This window comes from Aythya fuligula, chromosome Z (assembly GCF_009819795.1).
Source record: "Aythya fuligula isolate bAytFul2 chromosome Z, bAytFul2.pri, whole genome shotgun sequence".
NCBI lineage: Eukaryota > Metazoa > Chordata > Aves > Anseriformes > Anatidae > Aythya > Aythya fuligula.
In genome coordinates, this window is record NC_045593.1 from 18,822,553 (window position 1) to 18,845,262 (window position 22,710).

Below are 22,710 nucleotides of genomic sequence, written 5' to 3' on the forward strand. Positions count from 1 at the left end.
CTGGCTTTTTTATTTTTATTTTTTTTAATGTACTTTATTATTAATAGACTATTTCTCAAATATAACTTTTGACTGAATCATTTATTTCAAACAGGAGGACATCATGGGGCTGATGAAAACATTTGAAAGTGCTAAGTGTAAAATCAGAAAGAAAAATATTTACCTTTCATGAAGGCATGATGTCAATGAGAAGATTCTGGAGACATTTTCAGCTGCTGCTTGGAAACTTGGCACCATGGCCAAGGGACTCGTTCTTGTAGTCTTTATTCCCCTGATACAAAGCTGCACTCGGCCTTCTGTAAGCACTCATGGGGAAAGCACTGCAGAAACAGACCCATTTGTTCTCAAGAAGAAAAATCCTAACATGTTGGATTCAGTCAAAAAAAAAAAAAAAAAAAAAAAAAAAAAAAAAAAAAGACAATTTTCAACATCTCAAGAATTAGCAGGAGACCTGAGTCTGTTTCCAGCTCTCCCACATCTGATGGGTAAACCTGGCTATGATACACCAGGATTTTAGGTCTCACTTTCTTTCTCTTTAAACAGGAAAGGGAAATGTGGTTTAGAGATAAAGATGCAGTTATTATTCAAGAGGTAGATATAGCTATTATTTTTTATTACCAGTGCAGGACATAGTATTTTCATGATACCATTAAAAGCTTTTCAGCTTCAAACACTGGCTCAATATTTTTCTATTTTTTTCTGTTTTCTTTTCTGCATGTTCCAGATCATGGAAGGAAACTTACCCTTATCAGGAAAAATTGGACCGAAATAGAATAAAAAGTAAACATTTTAAATTAAATTAAATTAAGGTAAATAATTTAAACTTGTGGTGTGAGAGTGGAAATAGATAATGATTTTTAGACTATGATGTCTTTCTGTTGTTCGGAATTTGAAGTGAAGGAGACATTTTTTCTGCTGACATTACTTTCTCTGCACCTTGGAAAAACATCTCTGGTGATAAAAATATAAAAGATCTTTTTAGAGCAAGAATTAGAAAAAAATGTCAGGCAGGAAGAAACAAATTAGCATAGTAGAGAGACTGAATTTACTTTAGCACAGCAAGAGGCAAGAAGAGAACATTGAATAGGATCCTGAAGTGCTCCTGCAATACAGACAATAGTAATATAACATTATCCATACATGTGAACATACTGCTAGCCTGATTTTTCTTTTTTTGACAGCTCATGGTATTGAGTCATGGAGGGAATATCAGGAATATTGAATAAAGATTATGAGCTATAGGTGTGATAAATCCCCATTCATGTTAACTTTTCAAGTGTATGTATCCACACATTTGCATGCTCAGCTAATGGGGTTAATTCGTGTGTGCTTTTGTCAGAGAAGCATGGGTTTGAACAGCCCCACACGGGACTGGGACTTCTTTGTACTTCACTCCATAAGCTCACAGGAAGACATGGTCTTTGTCCCAAAGCATTTTAATGTCTACGTAGAAACAATGGCATGAAACAAAAGGAGGGAAGCAGAGAGGGAAAGGGACAATGAGGTCTCGCAGTTACGTGAGTCAACTCCATGTACAATAGAATTGACCTGAATCATCTGAAAGGCTCCTCGGGTAAATAGCTTTACTGTCCTGGGATGTGTCCGGGCAGCTGTTGCTTTTACACAGCTTTGATGGTCTGTCTATTCAGTTTTTGTTCTGATGTGGAGGATGGAGGATGTTGTTTGCCTTGTAGAAGAAGGAGACCTGGTTTTGAAAAGGGAAGTAGGACTTCCAGGTTTCCATGCCACTGCAATGGTTTTGGGAAATAAAGTGAAACATTGGACATACAGTGTTTTTTGCAGCATGTCTGATGACTACAACAAGAACAGATACTGTTTTTATTATCTGTCCTAGACTTTTCCATCTCTAGAGTCTCGGCAGGCTCAGAGATATATTTGGACAGGGAGGATATATTGGACAGGGATATATTTTGGAGTAGAGAGGATCCTCCTGTGATTTAATTTATATTCCCCAAGAAATCAATAAAATTTAATTGCAGCTGACAATTAGCAAAATTCATGTATACCTTCTGTCTTATCTAAAAGCATATTTGTGTGAAGAAATGCTAGTCCCAAAATATCTATGTGAACAAAAATGTTTTCACATGAATCTTCCTGGAGAAACAGTTGTGTAAATGCACAAGCGTGCTAGAAACAAACATCTGGCCAGAGCTGAAAAAAGCATTCATGACTCCTTTGCAAACTTACTGAGCCGAAATAAATCAAACCAACATTATCCATGTCTTGCTTAGAGCTTCTTCATTAAAATTGCAAGGCTCTAAGATACAGAATAACTACACATCCTTCACTGTAATCAAGTCCCCCATGCCAAACCATAGAAAACAGAAGTCAGACTAATACACATCCTTCTTATTATTAAAGTATTGGAGGTTTGCCTCACAAATGTTCTGCAAGTACTTCGTGGAAGAGCATAATCCAACACAAAGGTCACCAGCTATAGCTATCTGGAGGGAGCCCTTGCTCTGGCACAGGGTACCATGAGTGGAACAGCTGGTCTCCTTCTTCCTCGGTTTGCCATCTGCAATCTGTAGTGCCTTCCTGTCTATGGCAGGAGCAACAGGGAACACTAGCAGTGGTGAGATGCTCATGAAATTTTAAAGGAAGCACCATAACATGGTGAAAGGCTTTTATTATCCATCACACTCCATGCTGTAATTTTCATATGTAAAATGTTCTTGTCTGGTCAGCACAGTCTCATCTGAGTTTCTTTATAAATTACATCGGTGCTTTTTAGAGCGCAAGAGCTACAGGTAGCTCATTTGCTATTTCTCTGTATGTGAGCGCTGCCAGATGAACTCTAAATGCTTCTGTCTCCTTCCTTATTAAGGATGCTATTTATAGCCCCTTTGGCTGCATTCCACCTGAGGATCAGATTGTTTACATAGAGTGAGGATATATTGTGTTTTTCTAAATAGAGAGCACATTTTTTTGATTCATAAAAAAAATTCTTTTCCCTGAATAACATAATGGACAGATCGTACTTCTCACTTCTGGCTGAAATTCCAAGGTGTTCCAGAAGAAAAATGGGATAGTAAGGATATTCAAGTGCACGCAGGAAAATAAAGAGTGTCCAAGTAATAAACACAAATAAATACACATAAATGCAAGTAAAGGTCATTTATCTCAATCAAATGTTTAACACAGGTTTTTGGTTGCGTTTCTTGCATCAGGTCCTCTCTTCTACTAACAATATATGAAGTTCTGCACAGTTTCATCTTTCTTAGGCAGTGCTACTGATCCCATTATTTCTTTTTCAGAAATTTTGCTGTTTTCTTTTTTGGATTCAGGATGGAGTTAAGACTTTTGAAGATCTACAAATCCAAATGGAAAAAGAAAATGGTAGATGGTGTACAACATTAAATGGCAGTTTATGTGGATATATAACCTATTATATCTTTCTTTTTTTCTTCCACAAAGTTCCCCATGTATTACAAAAGTAATCATGTCTTGGAAGAACAAAAGAGTCCCTGTATGTGACATGATATGTTTTTTTTCCTTTTTCCATTGTTTTTCAGTTCTTCAGCTTCTCTTCACATCACAGGGAAAAATATTACAAAGGTAAGAGCTATTGTCTCCATCCCAGTGTTTAAAAACAAAACTTTAAAAAAGTAAAATAAAAATAAAAATGAGACATTTTATTACTATGGTATTGCAGCAGTTTCCAGGATAGTAACACATGGAGTGGGCATAAACTCACATGTTTAACCAGGTAGTGAAAACGTATCAGCCAAGAGAGCTGCTTTTGGCATATCAGTTTGATCCTAGGGAATTAAGTGTCCTAAGAAGGAATTCTTATCCAGTATATCGCAAGAAAGGCCAGTGTGTGGCCATTGAGCCAGTTATAGGCTCAGGCTTATGCGGAGAATTAAGTTAATTATCTTCTCACCTCCCATTAATTCCAGCCACTGCTGCATCACACAGTTGCAGCCTGCCCCTGGAATGCAGCCTTTTAGCTGCCTTAAAGCCTGGTCTTTTCTTTCCATTACTGCAAAGTTAAGAGCCTAAAGAAAAGAAATAAAGGTTTAAAAATGAAAAATAGACAGGAAGTTTAAACTGAAGTGGCTAGAAAGGGAGTTTGAGTACCCACCACCCTGAAAAGGCACCCACAAAGCCGAGTGGTGGTGCCGGGCTGGTTGGCAAGGGGGAGCAGGCCAGCTTCAGGCCCCATAGTTGAGTTCACTAATGTGCTGTGGGCAACTGGGAGGCTTACTGGGATCACGTCAAAGAATGAACACTGTGGGGCTGGGGGTTAAGGTTGGGTGGTGCCTCTTTCCCAGATAAATCACGTCAGATACCAGAAAAACAAGGGTTTCCAGGAAGCCATCCTGCCTTGGACTAAAACTTGTGCGAAGCTGCAGGTGGGCCACTGGTTCATGAAGTGACCAGGCTGAGGGCTGCCCAGCCTCTCCGCTCACAGCCAAGTCTTTCAGGGCTGTTTTGGGGCACAGCACAAGCATCTCTGCCATCTCCACTGGTAGGTGCCATGCAGGATGGTTCCCTACCTTCTTGTTTATCTTTTTACCTGGTCACTGGAGAGACTGACCAGTATACTGGAGAGGTCCTGGGAAGAAGAAAGCAATCTATTTCTGGACTGGACCCATAGGTCTCATTTTTAGTCGTTAGTTTTCTCAATTACTGAACAGTAAGCTACCAATATATTTACTACCTCTTACCTTTTTTTCCCCCCGACGTGTAAAGGCACTAATAAGTATGCTGCAATGCCATATAATACTTTCTATTCCAGCCTGTACCATAGGATGTTGCAGACACCATTATGGTACAAAGAATATGCCATTTTAGAGTGTCATCTGAAATTCACAGAGGAATAAAAAGCCTATATCCCTTCCACAATTCAAATAAAATATCAAAAATATATTTCCAGCATAGACCAACTTTTAATGACAAACAGCCTTATCAGCTTAAACTGTGCAAAACATCTTTAATGCACTTTTAAGTTCAATTTCCTTGTACAAATACATTCACACAAGTGTTGTTAGACATATCACTGCCTAATCACCAGAGTGTGATTAACAGTATAAATTTGCCTCTGTGATCTACCCAGACATATGCATTAGAGCAAACACACTAAAGTATATGTTTTAGAGGAAAATATATTTATTATCACCTCTGTACATACTTGATATCTATTTAAATGGACTGTCAGGTCACAGCAGTGTTTTGAAGGTATTTCCTGACACCTGCAGAGTTGGTAAATATTTCCTGTTTTTGTTGTGTCTGTTGAAAATAGGAATTTTACAAGCTGGAACAGATAACTTGACAAGTACCATGATCCCTAGTCTAGCAGGTCTTAGTGTGGTTTCCACTGGGGTTTGTGACTGTTCAAGGGCTGGACAGTCCTTGATTATCCTTGGGCTGACAAAATGGCATGTTGTTGCTTTCTTGCTCTCCCAAAATAGGCACTACTGCTACTCAAGCACAGTCATTTGTGTATCTGTGTCCTGAGCAGCCACCAATGATACAAAACCCAGCTGTGTGGCTTAATTTTTGCAGAATGGGTGAGTATAGCAATTATATAGGTGATAGTACAGCAAGATCTCTGAAAGCTGAAGCATTCTTTCCTGTCTCTCAAGCAGTAAGCACGCTGTGCATTTCCGGGTTAGGCAAGATGCTCCGTGTAAACAAAAAAAACTGTGTTTGGACGAAGAACAAGGCAGAGATTTCCTTAACTTTATTAGTATGCTGTGCTCCTGATCCTCCCTGATCCCCTCCCATCCACCATGCTCCCAAACCAGTCGCAGTTCAGACTCACGTGCTGGCTCCCTTCTCACTTTTGAACGCTGTCAAGTAAATACTCAACTGAAATTCAGAGCAGGAGTTAATTGTGCATAAGCTGATCTTCACTGTTCTAATGAGACTCAATTGATCTTTTCATGAAACAACAAAATTCACATAGTACTTCTGCTCTCGGCAAACGCCAGGCATATGAAAGTATTATATGATAAATTAGGACAGCCAAAATCATATGAACATTACTTGAAAAAAATCTTTCTTCCTCACAAGAGAAACATCTATTTTTGAAGAACAAATAATGGATTGGAATGCCATTGAAATCCAAACACAATATTAGTATGTTCCTGAAAAAAAAAAAAAAAGGTACAATACTGAGGGAGAATGCACAAGAGCCCTTGCAGCTGTGTCACACTTTCCTGTTTGTTATTTTTAGTTTTCTATTCCCGCTTTTTATTTTGGGCTTTGCTTTGCTTCCTATGCAGCTTCCCTTTAACTCCTGTATAGCTCTTTCTTACATATTTCAGGCACATGGCTTTTTTTTTTCCTAATTTTTTTTCTCTTTTTTTTTTTTTTTTTTCAAAGGAAACCCAGGCAGTACTGTCCAGTTTCAGGAACTTATGTTTCTTTTGGCAGGGGTCGAGTTCTTGGTTTTCTGAAGGCATTTAGGAAATTTACATTGCTAGTTTTCAGCTTTGAACATGATAAGGGTTTATAACCATAAGAAAAACATCAGCTCACAAGGAGAATGCAAGTCTGCACTTTGGTATGTCCTGGTCCACTTTGCACCTGGGAAACTGATGGCATGTGGACCAACATTACAGTTCCAGGACAGCATTTAACAAAAAAAGGAACAAAAATGGGTTCTGGTTTTAAAACACTGTATTATGATTTTTTTTTTCTTTCTTATTTATATATTGAAGTATTTGCAATCTTGTACAGACATACAGCTTGTCTTAGCACAGGAAATGTTATCACCCCTTAACATTGTACTACAAATATCCCATTTCTGAGTAGTTTGCTTTCAGGCCAGGATCTATCCACACAGAATTTTTTAAGAACATCAGTTGATGCCTAAAAAAGATATTTGAGGGGTGGTGGGTGAAGAAAAGACTTTATTTCCCTCACAATAAACTTAACTGCAGGAAAAGGTTTATGAGTGTGCACAAGTAGACTCAGAAATCGGTAGCCACTTGTTAAAACCTGGAAGATTTTGAAATTGGTATCATGATTTCTAGGACTTGGCTCCCAACAGAAACCGAAAGCTTGGGGCTGGCAATATTGATACTGTCCAACAGTAAGTATGAAATCAGAGTACACAGAAAAGAAGTGAAAGTATCTGCTTCCCTCCTGAACCTTTCCTCCCCCTACTTTAGAAAGCTTTTATTGATTGCCAGGGTGGACACAACCTAAGCAGAAGGTGAGATCGGACTCAGCCAACTCATAAAGGCAAATAATGGGACACCAGAAACCTGAAAATTTCACACAGTAGGTGCACAGTAGCTGGTCTCAGTTCTGGTATTAGGTAAAGTAGAGCTATCTTTCAATACTGCTGCTCACTTCAGTGAACAGGATAATGCAGGAGCGAGTTAAAATGGTCATACTAGGACAGGCTGAAGATCTGTCTAGCCCCATATCCTCTTCACAATGGCACTTAGCAATCTCACATCCAGACAGACTGCCATTCTTTTTCCCATCCTGGGTGGCACCTACCAGCAAAGGTGGCAGAGATGCTTGTGCTGTGTGGCAAAACAGCCCTGAAAGACTTGGCTGTGGGAGGACAGGCTGGGCAGCCCTCAGCCTGGTCTTCATGAACTTCATGAACTGGTGGCCCACCAGTGGGGGTTGGCCTGTTCTCCCATGTGCCTGGTGACAGGATGAGGGGGAATGGTCTGAAGTAGTGCCAGGGGAGGTTTAGGTTGGATATTAGGAAGAACTTCTTTACTGAAAGGGTTGTCAGGCATTGGAATGGGCTGCCCAGGGAAGTGGTGGAGTCACCATCCCTGGAGGTCTTTAAAAGACGTTTAGGTGTAGAGCTTAGGGATATGGTTTAGTGGAGGGCTGGTTAGTGTTAGGTCAGAGGTTGGACTTGGTGATCTTGGAGGTCTCTTCCAACCTAGATGATTCTGTGATTCTGTGAGTGTGCAGTGGGAAGCCAGTACAGATGTGAAAAGAAAGGTCAAAAGATGAAAGAGTAGAAAATAGAGAGGCAGGCTAAGAGCCCGTGGTCCCATAATCCTCATTTCATCATTTGCATCATTCCTTCTACGACATTAATTTCACTGCCACTAGTACCAGCAGGTAGAAGTTTCAAATGATAATGGGTACAATTTTCTTCCATTATAATTTCACGTTGGAAGCTATTGTGTGTGGATCAATCTCTCACAAGGACAGCTGAAGAAATACAAAAGAATTTTATAAATTGGATGGAAAAGAAAAGAAAGCATCCCTAAACGGTTTGCAGATGTCTCCCTCCTTCTCCTTTCATCCTTTATTTGCTACGTGTGAATCTATAGGTTACATCCATACGGTAAATCAAACAATGCCAGGGAATCACAGCCACTGGTCCCTGGCGTGGCAGTGGCCTGACCTGTGAGAGGGCTCCCAGACCTTTCCTGTGCTCGGGGATCAGCCAGGGAGGGACTATTCCCAGCGAGCAGCCTGGGCCCAGACACCTTGTGTCGGAGGTGGAGGTGGTTGAAAGACAGTGACACAAGCCATTCTGGACACAAGCCATTCCCTGCCACTCAGCTTCAGCAAAGAATGGTCCCCAGCAAATTCACTCAAGTAGATGCAGGCAATGTAAAAGTACTTCTATGGATTTGGGAGCAAAACTGTGCTGAGCTTGCATGCGTAGTGGCTCTGCCATCACCAATCTTACTCTGTCATTAATGGATAGACACAACAGTGATGCTTTCAGTCATGTTTGTTTTTTTTTTATTGAACAATAATAACATATACTTTTAAAAATCAACCAGCTTATTAGATTTACATTCAAGAACTCATAATGTCATTTATGACACTTGCAAAATAGTAATAATGTATGCAAATATTTACTACATTCTTTAAATAATTCTCTTCAGTCTGCTGAAGGAACATGGTTTTGATCCTGCTCTCACTGAAATTGAGAAAAGATTACTTTTTATATCAATAGATGAGAAGCAATATCGTTGCCTATAAATATCCCCAGATAATATTATGCTCTCTCTATCTCTCTACAGGCTAAAATGTGGTATATGCTAGTTCAAGATTTGTATTTATGTTTCTTGGACTGTCATGGCAAGAGGACCTGTGCTGCCCTACTGATGTCTGGATGTTCGCTGCTGTTATTGTCCTTTTGTTCTGACACGGCACGGCTCAGTGCTTCCCTCCCAGGTGAGAGCACACTGCTTTCACTGAAGCTGGCTTTGCATCAGGGTTTGGACTCTTGAAAGTCTTTGGAGTTTCCTGTTCATAGTTTTAAGGTGTGTTTTGAGACTCTGCACCAAACCTTGCCTGTGGTACTGCATGCTCCTTCTCTCACTGAGGTCACTGCCAAAGCTCACATTGCTTTCAGAGGAAATAATTCAATTCAAAACTGCATTTCCAATGAGCTTGCTCTGCCTTAGGTGGCAGTTCATGCAATCCAGGTTCACTCAGATATAGCTGCATTCATTTCCATTGTGTGAGGATCTGGTTGTCTCTAAATGTGTTAGAAAACCCATCAAAGTGTAGATTATTATGTTACAAATTCATAATCCAGTTTGGGCTGAATGATGGACTGACAGTTCCTACAGCACTCTAAAGTAGATAAATTATGGGGCAGGAGCCAGTGACGAGGATGGAAAGTACGAAGACCCACTTGCTGATGTCTGGCTTTGATCCCAGGCTTCCCCAAGGAATGCAAGCATTGCCTTAATGGCACCAAAATAGCTGCTTTATCGAAACATATACATTTAAATAATGCTAAACAGCTTTTTTTCTTTTCAGATCATCCTCTACAAATCTGTATAATTTACTGAGCATCTGTTTCTCTGTACAGAATTTAACTTTAGAAATCTACCTTAATACAATATATGACTGCAGTATCTCAGCTAAGTTTTTCATAATATATAAACTTAAATGCTGTGTGTTTTCTTCCTGAAGAAAGGTGTGTTTATCTCCAAGGGATTGTCACCAAATTAAAAAAAAAAAAAAAAAAAAAAAAGGAACAGAAAATTATGGGTGACTAACATTGGCTTATTTCATTCACACTTCTGTGCTCCTACATTAGTATTTATTATTCTTGTCAGTGTGACTCAGGAGGGGCATTGCTTTCTATCCTGGCATTTGTTGATGTGCATTTCTTTTGCAATAGTTGCACACACCCAAACTGTCCACTGAATTCGGTGAGAGCTTTCCTGGCCTGAGGCTGCAAGAATCAGCCTTTGTCATTATTTAAATGAATTGTGTTGTGTCTTTTTTTTTTTTTTTCAATATTACTATACATTCAGCAATCCACAATATGTTTCTCTGCTCAAATACTTATCAAAACAAATATCAAAAATCATATACACTGTACAGTCTATTTTTAAGTAAACATTTTTTCTCATGAAAAACAGAATCACAATTGGCCTTCAGAGGTTACATTTTCATATGATATAGATCTACTTTGTTCTTAAAGTGTGTTGTTGCATATTCAATAATCTGTGAGAAATGCATTCACTTGACAGTCTTATTAGCGTCAGTAAATATCAGCGAGGATTTAGCCATTTCATTACCGGAGACCGAATTGCTTTCTCCTTAACAAATTCCTCTTTTACAGAATTGCCATCCCCTGATGCCATGTCGTTCTCTGAAAATATAATTAAGAAAAAAAAATAAATAGTAAATTTCATAATAATGAGAAAAATAGAATATTTTCCTGCAGCAATGTTCCTGTCTTGGGGAACACCTAGAAAAAGGTCAGTTGACAACTCTTCTTGCAGGAATCAAGCTGAATGCCTCCAGTTAGCCAGTCACAAAATTTCTGCTAAATTATGGCACAAGGCAGATGTGTTTTCTAATAGTTTAAGCATAAGGCAGGTGACCTGAGTTCAGTTTCCAGTTCTCACTGTAACACTCACATGTGACATGGGACCAAACCACACATCCTCACAGGGATAGCTACAGCAGTAAATTAAAGATGCCTGCAGCTATTCTCTGGCTGAGGCCAGCTGGCATACAATAGCTTGATCCATGCCATTAAGCTCTCTTGTGCTCCAAAAAAAATAAAAATAAAAAAGTAAAAGATATCCCGTTTGTCTACTGGAAGTGGTTCCTGGCTCACGCTAATTCCTGAGCTGTGGCTGAGGCTGCTTGGCAGGGCTGGCTGGCCTGGGGCAAAGCACGCCAACTGCTGCCCTACTGTTTGACAAAGAAGGTGATCACATTGCAATACACAGGAACACACTTTGGCACTCTTTAATTCACTAGAGCATATGTAGCCACAATGCCTATATAAATTAGTGTCAGAAACTCATCCAATTAAAATACAGAAGCATTCACAGCTGTTTTAATTAGCTGAGAATCTGTTCTGGGTTACAGAGCTGACTCTGAAGACCACAATCAAATCAAATCTTGCATGGTCATCCCATGAACTACTGCACACAGAGGTCCTGGTTCAGTGATGAACTTCTGAGGGACAGATTTCAGCATAAAATCTTTATATGGGTGAAAAAGTTCCGTTTGTTTCCATGGGGTCAGGATTTCATCCTGGCTGCTATCAGGCAACGTGGTGAACACTGAGCATGCTGAAGGCTTGGGACAAAACTCGAGGAAGAGGGAAGGGGTGGAAGCACCGAGGAAAACAGGCTACCTGGGAAGATCTGGAGTATAGACTAGGCAGAGAAAAAAAGCAAGACAGGAGTGATTTTCATGATGTCTTAGTGCCTAATAATAAAGGCAAAAGAACACAATCACACAGGAAAATCAGGAAGGATCAGGACTGATCCATCTTGCAAAGCGTTTTTCAAAAATCCTTTTAAAAGTAGTAGGAGCATAGGCTCAAGCAGTTTGTTTCTGTCTAAGCTTTTCTAACTAAAGAGTGGGAGGAAGATAAGTACCAAGGCAACAAACTCTAGATACTTTAATATAACAGGAGAAAATCAAAACAAGGCAAACAAACTGTAGCAGGAGGAGAAATATAATTCAAAAACTTTGGGATGAAATTTTAAAGAAGACAGTAAGATCTAGGATTAAGTCTCTGATATTTATTTAAAATGCTTGTATTTCTTTTCATTTTGATTGTGTTTAAATTTTGGGTAAATACAGTTTGGTTAGATATACCTCAGTGTCATCAAGAAAAAGAGTCAAAAGAGGAAGAAAAATTAATCACAGCTATAAAAATATATATATATTCCAGCTTTTCCAGCTTTTCACATCTTAAAAAAAAAAAAAAAAAAAAGAAAAAAAAAAAAGAAAAATCTGTTACAGGCTTCACAAACAGTCTTAAACATAATAATTTATTCCAAAGATATTGGAATAATTAAACTAAGGCATTTCATAAAACAGCTCATTGACATCTGAAAAGGTAGAAAACTCTGTCTTCATGAGAAAAAGGTATTATTTTTACTGTATATAGCTGACAGTGGTAAAATAATCTAGTGAAATTGTATTTGGATTTCATCTGAACTAGTTAATGCAAGTCCTAGCGTATCCTCCCTTTGCACAGGTGGCATCACACTGCTAGTACATTCAACAGCTGCAAAGTATTTTGCCCATGTTAGGAGTTCAAAATGCTTTTACCATGTTTTATAGCTCACATAAATCCTTGCCTTATGTTAAGAGAGCTGCCAACAAGGGAAAAGAAAGAAAAAAAAAAAAAAAAGAAAAGAAAAGAAAAAAAAAAAGCTATGTAGCTTGTGTTGTTAGCTGTTTGCCTGTTTGCACGGGTCCACCAAAGTACACACCACTCATGCACAGCATGCACAGCGTGCTAGTAGATCACATAGAAGGCAATTTCTGCTAAAATCACCTGCCCCACCAATTCTTACCTGTGTGTGAAATTATTTTTCGTCGATTTGGAGGCTTTGAAGCAGACAGCTGAAAAAACGGGAACTTCAAGCACTTCCCAGTTACTCTGTCACAGATGCCAGACGGGCAATTGCAGGTTTTCCTGCACTCCATGCCATAGGTACCGTAGGGACACTCTGAAAATAAAATTAAAAAATAAAAAAAAAATAGAGAAGGCTGTATAGCACTGCAGTCATCAGTGATCCAACTCAGCACTCTCAATAGCTGGCCTGCATATAATAGCTGGCCTGAAACTGCCGTAGTATTAAATTGCAAATATAAAGCAATATGCATATGCGAACATGTAATCACAGAGGATGTCATTAAAGGATTAGCATTGCATTTAGAGAAGAACACTTCCAAAAGTTTCTGAGCCCACTGCTTGGGCACAACATTACCTAACCTGGGGGACCCGCAGGACTTGGAGCTGCCAGCGCCGAGGCTGCCTGCAGCAGGAGCACGGCACCAGCTGGGAGACAGCCACTGGCATGACCCCGAGGAGCTCTCCAGGGTGGCAGTGCATCCTCCTGTCCCCAAACCCCGGCAAGGTGAGGAACGCTCCCAGGGATGTGCAGGGATGTGCATGTATGAAAAGACTACTCAAAGGTCTGCCTTCCGCTGGCCAGCAGCAGCAAGCTCACACACATCTCCAGCCTAGCGAGCAAGTGTGCTCAAAAAGGATCACGGCACTAAAAGGTCTGTCTGCTGATATACTGCATCTGGCCATGTACTGCCCCATTTCTGATCTCCCATCCCTGAGCAAGCTGGCAGAGAAGCACCAGAAGGCAGATGTCAGGTTGGAAACTAAAGTCACTTGGCAAAGATTAAATCAGGTGCAGAAGGTTTGCCCCATCCCATGACAGATATAGATTGCTTGATAGGGGATGCTTTGCCTGTGCTAGATTGTGTAATGCTTCAGAGTGTTTAAGCCTGGTGTCACAACACTTTTCATCCTCTCTTTTTCTGTTTTCCTCTCTTTTGCTGTTTGTACATTTCCAGGACCCAAGCTTAAATGATGGAGACAAGGAAAATCCAGTTCCAGCATTCTCTTTCCAAACCACCCAAGAAGAGATCATCCCAAGTGGTGTTTGGGGTGTAGCAGGAGAAGGATCTGTATGCTCAAACTATACTTTCCAACCCAGGGTGTATGGTCACCCTAAATGAGAAGTCCCAGAGAGTTTCCCTTTCAAGTCCTAAAAGCAGATGAATTCTGTGTTAGACCAAGGATCCATCTAGCCCATGCTGCCACAAAATACTTCAGAAAAATGATGATCATAGCACATACGATACTTTCCTGTCATGACTTACCACATGTGACACCTCCCTATCACGTCTTCCTTTTCTCTCCCATTTCAAGCTCTGGGAATTCCCAAACCAGACGTGGTTTCTGTGCATTTAACATCCCACAACACAGTTGTCCTTCTCTGCCCAGTTTCCTCTTGAATCAATGCAAATATTTAGTTTTGCTATACAACCTAGACTATCTGGAAGATCAGGCTAATGAGGCCAACATTTGACAATTCTCTGCATGCCCAATGGGTATACATTTGTAAAGGAAAAGCACTTTAAAAACAGCCAGCTCCCTCCTGGGCACTGTGCAGTGACTCCCTCCAGCCCAGAGGACCTCACTGAGCTTTGCCACCTTCCCCAGCAAGGGGGAAGCATCCCAACAAAGGATGCTCTTTGATCTGCAGTTTGTCCACGTAAATCAAAACCCAGATCCTGACCAAAAAAAAAAAAAAAAAGTAGTCTGCTTGTGCAGAGTCCTCCCTGAAAGACAAGCTGTGAGGGCTGACAGCATGGGGCATTAATCTGCGTGTTGTGGCTGCTCAGCCACCCAGCTCAGCGATGTGGGTTGCAAAGCTGGGCACAATAGAGTGGAAAAAAGCCTGAGTCCACAGTGCTTGGCTCCATGTGCAGTAATCCTGGCATTGATGATGCTCGTCAGGTCTGGTGAAACTGAGAGATCTGAGTCAATTCTGCCATTCAAAGGTTATGTTCAGCAGGAGCCTGCTCCTACGTTAATTAGCAAGTAGCCTACAGTGATTTAAGGGAAACAAGAGCAGACTCTCACTGTGACAGAAATGTCTCAAACTAAGAGTCTATTTACAAATAGAAGGACAGAGTACCTTTCTTTCTTAGTCTGATTTGGATGATAATAACATTGTTACTGATAAGAATACGATACACTCTTATAACACTTTTTAGATAAGAACCACCAAAAATATTAATTAATACTCAGAAAACTGCTCAGACACACACAGGGCATACTCTACACATTCTAGAATTAAGAAATTAAAGAAAAGGTTAACTTAACTTGTAGACAAATAGGTTATTTGTCTACAACTCTAAAGTAAATCAGTCACATGCCATTAGAGAGAATCCAATCACGCTCGCTACATAAATTATTACAAGCATGAAAGTTATTAAAATGAGTGAGTGATCTACTATCATGGTTATAAATGCATACCTAAAATAATAATACTTGGTCTGATGAAGTTCACATAGTTACAGAAAGAGATTGCACTATCTCAGAGCTGATATCTCAGAGCTGATCAGAGATTAAAAAGAATAATTAGAAATGAGATATATATATAGTATTATATATCTATAATATCTAGTGCAAATCTGTATATGGGGAATACAAGCTTTAAATACCAACTTAAAGTTTAGCTATGGCTTTATTGAAATCAATGAGAGAGTTTTCATTGACTCACTGGAAGAAAGAATTTTACATTTTCTACAGAGCTTCCAAGACTCAGCTACAGAGATTCGGATCTCATGTCTCTCAGTGTTGCTTTTTTCCCATTTCAAGCTATCTATTGAAAATACATTTACATGAGGATATTGAAAAGTACAGAATAGTTCAAAAAAACTGTTAAAAGAACTAGAGCTGGTACCTTGCACTGCAGCATTTTTAATAAACTGAAGATCAGTAAGCTATCTCTGGAAAATACTATTTTGGTGGGTGCACCAAAGTCACTATCTTTATGCGTAAATTCTAACCTTTAGAGACAAGAGGAGTGTTTCCAGTTTCACCCTCAAACATGCACATTAATACATTTTTACATGTCAATGTAAATAAACGTGTGCTTTATGCAAGTCATCCTGAATGATTTTTGCAGCGTCTGGTCCTAAGTCATGCCTTGAGCTGAGACTATTAATACTCCTAACATTTAACTGCCAAAACGCCTCTGTGTTTAAGGAAGTTATTCAGAGGCATATCTGTATCTGCTTACTGAAGTGGTACACGAACACAGGAAAACTCACTGCTTCCACGCTTTGCAAAGCATCAGCTTTAAAAGCTTTCCTCCTACCTCTCATCAGCTTGATACCCCCTCTCCTTTAGAAGGTTCTCCTTTTTGCACAGAACAACAATAGCTCTTAACTGAAAAATGCCGTCATGACAAAAGACATCAGCATGCAGCCTACCTGGCGTCAGCTGGGAGCAGTGGCTGCCTGCTCCTCTCCACTCCAGCTCCTGCTCTTTATCCCTGCCTGTCATGCAGGAGGGTCTCTGCCTCCCCTGACCACATTCCCGGAGCAGCTGGGTACCTCAGAGGCAGGAGTGAATGACACACGACAACGTCCCGTGGCAAGGTTGGACGTGCAAGATTAAGGTCTCTGCAAGTTACACAAAGGCACCCAGCCGCTCAGCAGAAGGGTCAGGACTAGCACCTGTGTCTCCAAAGTCCCAGTCACAAGCCTTATCTCCGTGCACACCCCATCCAGATTTCCTCACAGGTGTCCCCAGGTCTAAACAACACTCTCCCATCAACAAGGCTGTTCCTTCCTACGTGTAACACCTGTTAATACCAGCAGGTATTTTTCACTTTCTTCTTGGCTAGGGGCCTGTTTCAGACCTTCCAAGCAGGAGGCAAGTCCTACAGGTCGGCTGCTGTCAAACTGCCACAGCGGGTGCATGCAAAGTGAAGGTCGTTACCTTTGCAGATACCAAATTCATCACCAAAGTCATCCTCCTCAGTGTAAAACTGGCACTTCAGCCCCGGGCCACACTTGACACCATCCATACCGGAGACGGTGCGGTAGCAAGTCTCCCCCAGCGCGGCCGCGCACACCCTGCAGCAGCCGCAGTCATCCAGCACCGTCCGCTTACAGCGCAAGGTGCTTTTGCACGCATTGCTCTCACAGGGCTCAGGGCAATCTACTGCATATTTTGCACTCCAAGCGGTTCCAGCATGCATGGGCGTCAGCAGGAGTGTGAGCAGCAGGAAGACCTTCATGTCTTGCGGGGGTCAATGCTCGGTCCCAAAGAGCAGGTTTTAATGTTCAGCCCGGTGCCTGGTGCTGAGGGAAGCAGCAGTACAGAATCCAAAGCAGTAGCTGCACACATCAGCCTACAAGTTTATGAGCTTTATACAGCGTGTTGCCCACATGCTGCACCGTCGTCAGCTTCCTCAATCCGGCAGCGCTGCTCCTGCCAGCCTCCCCTGTTTCAGTTTATGAAATCCAGGATGAAGGTTGGATTAGCACTCTGCTGCCATCCAGGAATTGAAAAGCCTGAGCTGATGTAATCTGTTATGTTTAGTTGGTTGTTTTGCATGAGGACTGAAAACTCTCTCACATCCGTCTCAAATGCTCAAGGACGTCTGCCAAAAGGAAAGAAAAAAAAAACACACACACACAACCAAAAAAAAAAAAAAAGAGAGAGAGACAAGTAGGTTGCATACCTTCCTTCAGGACAGGGATGGCTCTGAGGCGGGCGCTGCTGACAGCACCGCTCTGCCCTGCACACACAGCTCCTGCGGCCAGAGGAAAATCACACCGACTCGCCTTCCAGCTGAAAGGATAATTTTGCAAAGAGCAAAGCTTTGCTTTCCCCTTCGAGGGGAGGTGGGCAGTTGCTGCAAAGCGCAACATGAGATCATGCCATTTAATGTCCGAGTTCAGATATTTCAGCACCGTTTTTCCTGCCTGCTCTGAAATGGTACTTTTTAATAAGTATTTAGGTAGGGATGAATTAAATATTTCACTCAGAGGTTATTGCTAGAAACAGGTCAGACAGAAACCAGGATTTTGTGGGATCTTCCGCAGGAAGTCGAGGAAAATGGTCAATGGGATGCCCCTGACCTCACAACCAAAGGGGGAAATCCCCATCTGTCACCAATACCGGCTGCACAGCCCAAACGTGGATCCAGAGGGACTGATTCTCCCCTCCTTTACACTACCTCTACCCTGACCAAGCTCTGTGGGATGCCCTGGTGTTGCTCCTGAATGAAACTAATGTAAATAAACTGAAAATAAGCCTCAATTTCCCCTCAACCCCTCTTAGACTTCTTTCACGCTGCCAGAGACTTGACAAGAAACAGCAAACAAGCTAGGAGTTCAGCACAACAGACAAGCCACCAGAGAGATGGAAATTTCTGCTCTAGAGAAAGATCTGCAGGAAAGGAGAAAAGGAACAAACCTAATCATAAAGAAATCTCTGAACAGCAAAAATTGCTGCCACCGAAGTTACTGGGAAGAGAGTCAAAGTAAACTTGTAGGTGGCTAGCTTGCCATTTGGGAATCCTGCATCTCGCGTGGGCTGAGGATGCTGCCAGGAGGCTGCCAAATAGAAGGAAAGGCTGGAAATATGCTGGAAATACAGGGGATCAGGAAAGCCTTTTCTTCATGAATGCAAATGTTTATTGATAGGTCCTAAACAAAATGCTTGACTCTTCTGCCTTGAGAGGAGGCAAAGAAAACCAACATATAGTACATTGCATTTTAGGAAATGTTTCTGGTATATATGGTATATGTGGCCATAAGGGAGAGGAGAGGAGAGGAGAGGAGAGGAGAGGAGAGGAGAGGAGAGGAGAGGAGAGGAGAGGAGAGGAGAGGAGAGGAGAGGAGAGGAGAGGAGAGGAGAGGAGAGGAGAGGAGAGGAGAGGAGAGGAGAGGAGAGGAGAGGAGAGGAGAGGAGAGGAGAGGAGAGGAGAGGAGAGGAGAGGAGAGGAGAGGAGAGGAGAGGAGAGGAGAGGAGAGGAGAGGAGAGGAGAGGAGAGGAGTAAGTAATAATTCAATAAGTAATAAATAATAATTCAGTACTTCTAATCACAGTGGGCAGATGTAAGAAGTTTACATGCCTGTTTTCATACATAATTCAAGATGACAAACAGTGAGTTTAAAGTGTAAAATTAAAACATCAGGGCTGAAGTCTCATACAAACTACACGAGTTCTACCGGTAGCCATGAAGAGCAGTAGTAGAAAACCTTATCTTCAAAATTGCATGTAGCTGTCCTCTGGGAAGGGAGGGAAATACTGTAAGCATGGAAGTGAAGACCGCAGCTAAAACTGTGGGGAAACAAAAGTGTAAGATTATAGCAGGGAGATAAATCAGAAATGGATGTACTACCCTCGACCCCGTCACAGTCACAACACAGCCAAAGCAGAGCAGTCGCCATTTCAAGCCTCATGCCTCAAACTCTTTGCAAAGGTGAATTAGCACAAAGCAGCAGGTTGCATACTCAGTGCACAAGACCTTACAGGTCTGGAGCAACCAGGAGCATGAACTGTCTCCCTTAAGTCACTCCCTCAAGTTAATTCACACCTGCCCTTAAATTCAGATCTGCTTGTTCACTAACAGGTAACAGAAGAGTGTGCAGACCCATCCACAAGCACACTTTGCCATTTATGCCTGGTAATAAACATCAGCTGGTAAAATCATTTTATGTATGTATGTTTAGGAAATGCTCCTTGCATGAACACCAAATGAGATCTGAAAGGGCAGCATTTCACATTTGGGTTTCTCACAGGGAAAATGTCCTAGGGAGATGATAAATAAAAAAATTACACACAGATGTGGTGAGGAAAAGAAATCATAAAAGAAATCAGCACACTCCCCTAGCAACAAGCCAATATTATTTGGAATAAAATGGAAACTGCATTCTGTGCTTGGAGCTAGAAGCCAAAGTAAATTATTACAATGGATCAAAAAATACATGTAATGGAAGAAAACAATATGAATAGATAGAGGTCTGGCTAATACATGAGTGTCATAGAGAAAATAATGATCTTCCACACTGTCCACTGAGTTGTGAAATAAATCCTGTGTTCAATACCTCTGGTATTAGTGTTTCTTTGTTGTTTTACCTGTTCAATCCATTAAGCTTTTCTTTCCAATGAACAGCTTGATCCTGTAAAGCCCTGAACTAAGTTCTCCCTTGAAAATTGCTGCGATGGGAATTAATGAAGCTTCCCCAACTATCAACAGCAGAAAAATTGGCACCATTATTTAACTTGTGGTATAAATATACTTTAAATGTGGGAGATTTTCTGGATCAGATCAGATCACTGGTAGAAATTTTTCAAATTTACAGTACAATTTGTCTTGCTGCCAGTTTACATCATAATTACATCACCATATATAAGGTTTGTCATTCCTGCTGGAAGCAGGAAGGGTTTCAGCCCTTAGGTCTGACAGGGAACTGAGCGACCACAGCTTCAACATCAGTGAGCTGTGAACTGTGGTTCCAGCTGAGTACTTCAGAGCACAATTTTTCTACTTTGCTAATTATCCATTTCTTAAGCAAAAGCAACTTGTGTGGGGGTCTCAAGGTTGTATTTATACCTTATGAGAAGTCTGACCCACTTGTTAAAGATAATCATGAAATGACACACCTTGTGACACATGATTAACCTGTGGCTGATACACAGAAATCTATCCATTAGGCCAATACTCCCAGGCTTAGTTCATTTTACTCTTCAAATCGAGTATCCATCACTTCTAACTTAAGTATTTTGATCGCTGCAGTCATCCAGCCTTTTGAACATGTAAAGCTGGGATAAGCAGGAAGCATTAATACCTCCTTGAACATTGGAAAAGGTTTAACACATGACCCTTGTTGCTGATTTCCAAAAGGCAGTCCCTAAACTAAAAATATGATACCATGCATTCCTGAATGATCCAATGTTTTCCCAGGCTTCCTTTACAAAAAGCCATAAGCACAATACTACACCTCAAGCAAAGATTCAAAGGGAAACACCGAAAGGAAGCTGAGCTGCAAAGTCCAAAATAAAAAGCCAGAAATAGGAAGTAAAAGATAAGAATCAGGAAAGTGAGATAGCAGCAAGGACTCCCCTTTGTATGATTTCTTTTCTTGTATCTTTTCAATGAGTTGCTAATTACTCTTTGTTTCGACTGTAGCATGGCAACTGGGCTTCACTCTGGTAAAAATAGATGCTTTGGGACATTTCCTACTTGCTGTCGGCAAGAGGTATTTACATCCTTTCTACAGGCAGACCAGGTGCTATGCAGAGAACTGGGCAGACTGGACACCTCTACGCAGACCTCAGTAGCTACTACAGAAATGGCTGGATATGGTAGCATTATCTGCAGAGATCCTCAGGAGCTACAGCCATAGCATGTTCAAAGCATATTAAAAGCAAGCCCAGTCTGAGAAATGGAAGCCAAACTGCATGGGGAAGCAACACAGCTCCACATAACTTTTTGTCTTTCTATCAATTAATTTGTGAATTAAGTCAAATAATTCCACTGAGCTTGGAGAACATATTTAAGAGACCAAAAAAGAAGTATATCAGAGATGTGGAAAAGGTCTACTACATGGTAACAGCGGTCAGCATTCTCTGAGGCAGGCATGTCTAGGTTTGTCACACAACATAAATATGCAGTTGAATTGGGAAAAGTTAATGAAAAATGTGTTGTGATTCTTTCATGCTGAAGTCTTTATTTGCTACTTTAAAATCATCTACATTTCCAGGGGAAGAAAGGCTTCTCAGTACTGACCATTTCTAAGATCTACAATAGTTAGTTTCCTGAAAGTATGAAAAAGTCACATACCTTCTCTACTTCAGAAAATCTACTTCGCTGGATATAATGCTAAATTTGATCCTTCACAGCCCAGACTAGAGTCTTACCTTCACTGCCTCACCACCTCATCAAAAGTTTTGTCAGCAGCTTTCTCTTGTGAGAAACAGCTACATGTCCACCTAGGAGACTATGGCTTTTCCACAAAGAAAAACATCTCTGCTCCTATTCATAGGAACTGATTTTCAAGCACCTAGGGTAAATAAATAAATAAATAAATAAATAAATAAAATTAAAAAAAAAACTTGGACATGAATTTCAGGTAAAATAAACCAGTATGTCAGTATGTGAATAATGGTTCTTTGGATGTTTTACTTAGGTGCTCAGGTGCATATATTTTGCCCTTATAGTACACGGTTTTAAACATGAGATAATGTGTGAGAGATTTTGCTTCTTGCTATTTCATAGAAGTAGCTGATGTAGGAATATACTGATTGCTGTATTGCCATGCAGGAGTTCACTGTAACACGAGAATAAAACATGAGACTTGAAAAAGTGTTTTAATTAGATTTTTTATGATATAAATGATAACACAATGGTCAACAAAAATGGCATATATCATGAATTTTATTCTTTTCCTACCTGGTATGATCTGTAAATGTATTCTCATTTTACCAGTCTCTGACAACTGATCTGAATTCCTGGCTGAAAAATGTTTGTTCTTAGCACCTGTGCAGAATCTCAGTGCAGCACTTGGTTTTCAGGTCCTAGCTATAAATTTCAGAAGCAAACTTTTTAGGATTGGTGGGGCATATCTTTTTACTTGTAGCCCAAGCTGATTTTGGTCTTTGTTCTTTAAGAAAAAAAGCAACATCTCTGTACACAATGATGGGAATAAAACCATACCTTAGACATTAGTGTGATTTCTGCTTTTCTGTACTAAAACACGTTTTTGAAAATTTTGTTACATTTAAGCAGTGTTATTGTCTTACAACATTAACATTTATGAAAATGATTTAGCTATGCTTTTATTATAGTTGAGACTATGTATATTGACTAAGTAGCTGTTTCCTGTAATGAATGACAAAGCTATTAAAAGCTCAGCTCATGCTGTGCTCCTTGGGATGCCAACAAGAAAGTCTGTGGTATTATGTGTGAG

At 40.6% G+C, this 22,710-nt stretch overlaps 1 protein-coding gene across 2 annotated transcripts; it reads right to left on the reverse strand.

Annotated features, from left to right (window-relative positions):
* Nucleotides 1-9,975: 9,975 nt before the first annotated feature.
* On the reverse strand, nt 9,976-17,102 carry ESM1 (endothelial cell specific molecule 1). Of its 2 annotated transcripts, XM_032206272.1 has the most exons (3): nt 16,724-17,102; nt 12,762-12,917; nt 9,976-10,582 (listed from the first exon to the last, which is right to left on the reverse strand). In XM_032206272.1, the coding sequence occupies exons 1-3, from the start codon at nt 17,022-17,024 to the stop codon at nt 10,482-10,484; spliced, it is 558 nt and encodes a 185-aa protein (XP_032062163.1). In that variant the 5' UTR covers nt 17,025-17,102; the 3' UTR covers nt 9,976-10,481. The 2 variants fall into 2 exon arrangements, with proteins under 2 accessions (XP_032062163.1, XP_032062164.1); XM_032206273.1 differs by lacking the exon at nt 12,762-12,917.
* Between the last annotated feature and the right edge of the window lie 5,608 nt (nt 17,103-22,710).

Bases quoted from the DNA above. Each gene is read 5' to 3' on its own strand.
- ESM1 (XM_032206272.1), bottom strand. From the start codon at position 17,024: ATGAAGGTCTTCCTGCTGCTCACACTCCTGCTGACGCCCATGCATGCT. The intron at 12,918-16,723 runs GTAACGACCTTC...TTTTATTTTCAG, and splicing joins TGAATTTGGTATCTGCAAAG to AGTGTCCCTACGGTACCTAT. The intron at 10,583-12,761 runs GTAAGAATTGGT...TTATATTTTCAG, and splicing joins AAAAATAATTTCACACACAG to AGAACGACATGGCATCAGGG.